Below are 3792 nucleotides of genomic sequence, written 5' to 3'. Positions count from 1 at the left end.
TTATTTTTTTTTTATTTTTCTTGATTGTTGGGTGAGTGGAGTATACTTCTCGGTCAGGAGGCGCCCTCTTAACTGCTCGTCGACGTTGTTGCAGGTAAAGGTGGGTGAGGGCGTGAACAGGCACTCGGCGCCGGGCCTGCTGTCGCGCTGCTTCGGCCGGAAGGGCGGCCTGCTCGCCAAGTCCGCTGCGGAGGCCAAGCAGAAGGCGCAGCAGGTTGCGCAGGCCGCCCGCGACGGCAAGGCGGGGGACGCCGACGAGAACGGGCTGGACGGCGTGTCCGTGTCCTCGGCCGGCGACTGCAACGTCGGCATCGAGGTGTTCGAGGTGGAGGTGCGGCGCGGCGACCCGGACCAGGACCTTCGCCGGCTGCCGCCCACCGAGTCTGCCCTGTAGCTCGCCGTCAACGATAGCCGTCCACGCGCTCAACCGAGAGGACTGTCGCCCGCGGAGGGCTTCCAAGCGTCGCGTCTCGCCCTGTCTCGGGGCTGTGCGGGAGATGGACGTCCACACGTAGGCGTAGTGTCGTAGGGACCGAGCTTCTGGACGTTCCTTTCCTGCCCGCCCCACTCGCCCCGCCCCGCCCCGCCCTGCCTGCCGGGGAGGGGGCATAGAGCCTGCCTCTCTCCCCCCGCGACAGCAGTCGGGCCGGGAGCCACGTGCCGCGCGCCGAGCCGAGTGACAACGGCGTTCATTCCTGGGAGCGAGAGCGAGATGGAGCAGCGAGATTTTCGCCTCTGCTGGCCTCGGCTGGTCGTAAGTAGGGCTTACCTCCCTGTTTGCGAAACTCTCACCACACGCGGGTGAGAGAGACGGTGGTACCTCAGAGTGCTGGCAAACTATTATTATCATCGTGAAGACCAAAACCAAACGTGCCAATTTCGTGCCAGGTCGGCATGAGCGAGTGTATTGTGTTTTCCCTAACTTGACAAAAAAAGGGGGGGAGTCATTATTGTTGATCCCTCAAGCTCCATAAAGAAACTTCGTTTCATTTTGATAGCAGGAAATAATAATGATAATGGATTAAAGAGGTTGTTAGGGTAGGTGACCTTGGTTAAAGTGATGTAGTTTTGTACGTGGTGTAAAACTTAACTGCCTTTGTGTTAATGTTAATTGGTATTTAAATATTAGAGAATCAGTATGTATATGTGAAAAGTTTCGTTAAACTTCTATCAAAGATTATTCTTCCCCTTCCCACTAATTCTCCATTTCGTCACGTAATTTTTAGTGTGCTGCAAGAACTCTAGTTTTGCTTCATGGATACAGCCTTGTAGCAGGAATTTGGTATTGTAAAAAAGACTGGACGTTTACAAGTTAAAAATCCAACAATGTTGGAGAGATCACCGACTACTTTCAGCTAGAATATATATTGTCCTGTGATAATAGTTGCATTAAAGTCACTACCTAAGAATCCACTGGAAATTTCCAAATAAAATATTATTTAGGGGACATGTTTGTCAAGACCATTTAATCAGGAATGCTGATATTCAGATGTAACAGCCTGTGATAAGGAAACTATGCATGCCAATGGTAGATTTTTTGGGGGTCGTACTTTAACTTTCTGTGATAAGAGAATGAGTTATGTTAAACAAAGAATTGTTTGTAAAGATAATTCGTGAACTGAAAGAATTTCCTGAAGTATGTCATGGGCCCAGCTGATAATTATCGTATTTACACGATTATGAGCCAGACCGAAACTTTTTTTGTTGATCTATTTCTGAGACGCAACTTAAAAATCGTGGCAATTTTTTCATGAATCTTTTCGTGGTTTTATCGTCTGCATGGTTTCTGCAGGAATATACATATATGTAACATAATTGGATATAAATTAAACCATTTATGAAAATTGTATTGAAAGTATAAAGGTTTTATTTAAGGTACTGCTGACAGTGTGTGACTTATAATCGTGTAAATACGATTCATAGTGTTCATGAGTGTTAAAGAAATGACTCTTGAACAAAAACCGCGTCATGCGGTCAAGTGCATACAAAGAACACATTTCCTTATGAGTCGTCATTTCTTTCAACACTGAGAGCACTAAGTCCAATTAGAAGTCGTCAATACTTTACTCATATTTTTTTCCATATTATATGGTGGTCCACCTGTGGAGGTGGCCATATTATGTAAAAGTAAAATTGCAAGGACTAAGTCTGGAGAAAATTTAAATTCAGTCATCATTTCCCAATGAGAAATTTATCCGACGACATCGTTTCGACATCGTTTTTCACGTCGTTACGACTTAAAAGTGGTCATGAAATCGACTGCTTTTCGACAGTGAAAAGTCGAAACGACATCGAAACGACATCAGCTGTCGAAAAACCGTCGATTTCAGGACCACTTTTAAGTCGTAACGACGTGAAAAACGATGTCGAAACTATGTCGTCGTAAAAAATTTCTTACTGGGTTTCGACAGCGTTGACAGCTCTAGGACTTCAATATTTCAACAATGCCAGCCCAGGTCCACAGTTTTTTTGCCTACTTTGTTTTGAATCAGAATAAATACTGTAACATAAAAGGAGAGTATTGTTTCTTCTGTCTTGGGCCTGATAGGGCGTACTGTAACTGAAAATCTAAAGTAAGTTTAATAAGACTATCTTCCCTCTGTCATATCAGCCACAAAGCACAAAAGTGCAAAACCACAGTGCCCCCTATTAATACGTTCGGTACGGCGTCTGATTTAGGGGAGGGAAGAAAACATTTGGTCGTGACCACCTCGTGGTCATACTGGTTTGTTGGTACAACCGGGTTTTCATGGGGGTATTTTGTCCTCACTGGACAAAAGTAAACACCAAATGACAAATTTGTATGTGGCTTTTTTTTTTCAAAGTGTCAATACTGGTGAAGTCGTGTGTGTAGTTTTAAAGCTTTTTGTGGCAAGTTTTAAATTTAATGCGTATGTTTGCTGCACTTTTGAAATTCGTCGTTAAAATTATTGATTATTTTTAAATTAAGACAGGTTTGGTTGTAGAATGTTTTCTGATGCATTTTCAAAATTGTAATAATAACAGTTCCTTCCATTTTACTTTTCTTGTTGAATTCCAACATTCTTTGTTGGAAATTTTATTTGTGACAGAAGTATGTGCAGAGTATGCTGGAACAACCAAACAGGGTAGGAATGCAAAGTGCTTCTGCTAAGTTCAGGTTTCACCCGTTTTCAGATGACAAGATACGTTTGAAGATATTTTTGTGCTTGCGTGAATTAAAATTTAAAGAAAAAATGATAAGGGTGTTACAAATTCTTTAGTGCCTGTCTGTCTGTCTGTCTGTCTGTCTGTCTGTCTGTCTGTCTCTTTTCTTTACAGCCACACACAATATGCGCTCGAAAGTTAATTGTTCCTGCGAAGAGTCCCTTTCCATCATCCTCTCTCGTTCTTTCTCTCTTCGGAACGGGGCAAGTGGTTAAATGTGCGCGCAAGTGCACTCCTCGTGGCCTCGTGGCGGGACAGGGCCGGTCACAGATGCTGCGTGCCACCGGGAGGGAGAGGGGGAGGCGGGAGCGGTCCGCGCGCGCGCTTCAAACGCCGCGACCACTGTCCCTTGACCAGCCCGTCGGCGAGCCGCTTCGCCCGGCCGATCAGGTTGAAGCGGTGCAGGCGCAGGCGGTGCAGCCAGTGGAGGCCCCGGGGCACGGGTAGACGTTGCAGGCGGTGTTGCACGCCCTGCAGGTCCAGGAAGGGCCCGGCGAGCACCAGCGCCGTCTTGAGCAGGTAGTACAACGCCTCGACCCCGCTCACCATGGAGACGCCCATGACCAGGCCCGCGATGCTGCCCATGACCGCTGCGAACACATAAGT

General features: G+C 46.5%; 2 protein-coding genes across 2 annotated transcripts in view; one reads left to right on the top strand and one right to left on the bottom strand.

Moving 5' to 3' along the window:
• LOC113218146 (rhodopsin-like) overlaps positions 1–3303 on the top strand; it is a 16970-nt gene extending 13667 nt beyond the window's left edge. The window contains exon 6 of the mRNA XM_052271036.1: positions 95–3303. Within this exon, the coding sequence (XP_052126996.1) occupies positions 95–394 (300 nt within the window). The 3' untranslated portion in view covers positions 395–3303. The remainder of the gene's footprint in view (positions 1–94) is intronic.
• Positions 1470–3792, bottom strand: part of LOC113218148 (sodium channel protein Nach-like) — a 6999-nt gene continuing 4676 nt past the window's right edge. Inside the window, exons 6-8 of the mRNA XM_026438368.2 lie at positions 3519–3776; positions 2063–2148; positions 1470–1559 (exon numbers count right to left, since the gene is read on the bottom strand). Of these exons, the coding sequence (XP_026294153.2) occupies positions 1470–1559; positions 2063–2148; positions 3519–3776 (434 nt within the window). The remainder of the gene's footprint in view (positions 1560–2062; positions 2149–3518; positions 3777–3792) is intronic.

Source organism: Frankliniella occidentalis, unplaced genomic scaffold, assembly GCF_000697945.3.
Source record: "Frankliniella occidentalis isolate FOCC.00 unplaced genomic scaffold, Focc_3.1 Scaffold6, whole genome shotgun sequence".
Lineage (NCBI taxonomy): Eukaryota > Metazoa > Arthropoda > Insecta > Thysanoptera > Thripidae > Frankliniella > Frankliniella occidentalis.
This window is presented reverse-complemented; position numbering and strand designations above follow the sequence as displayed.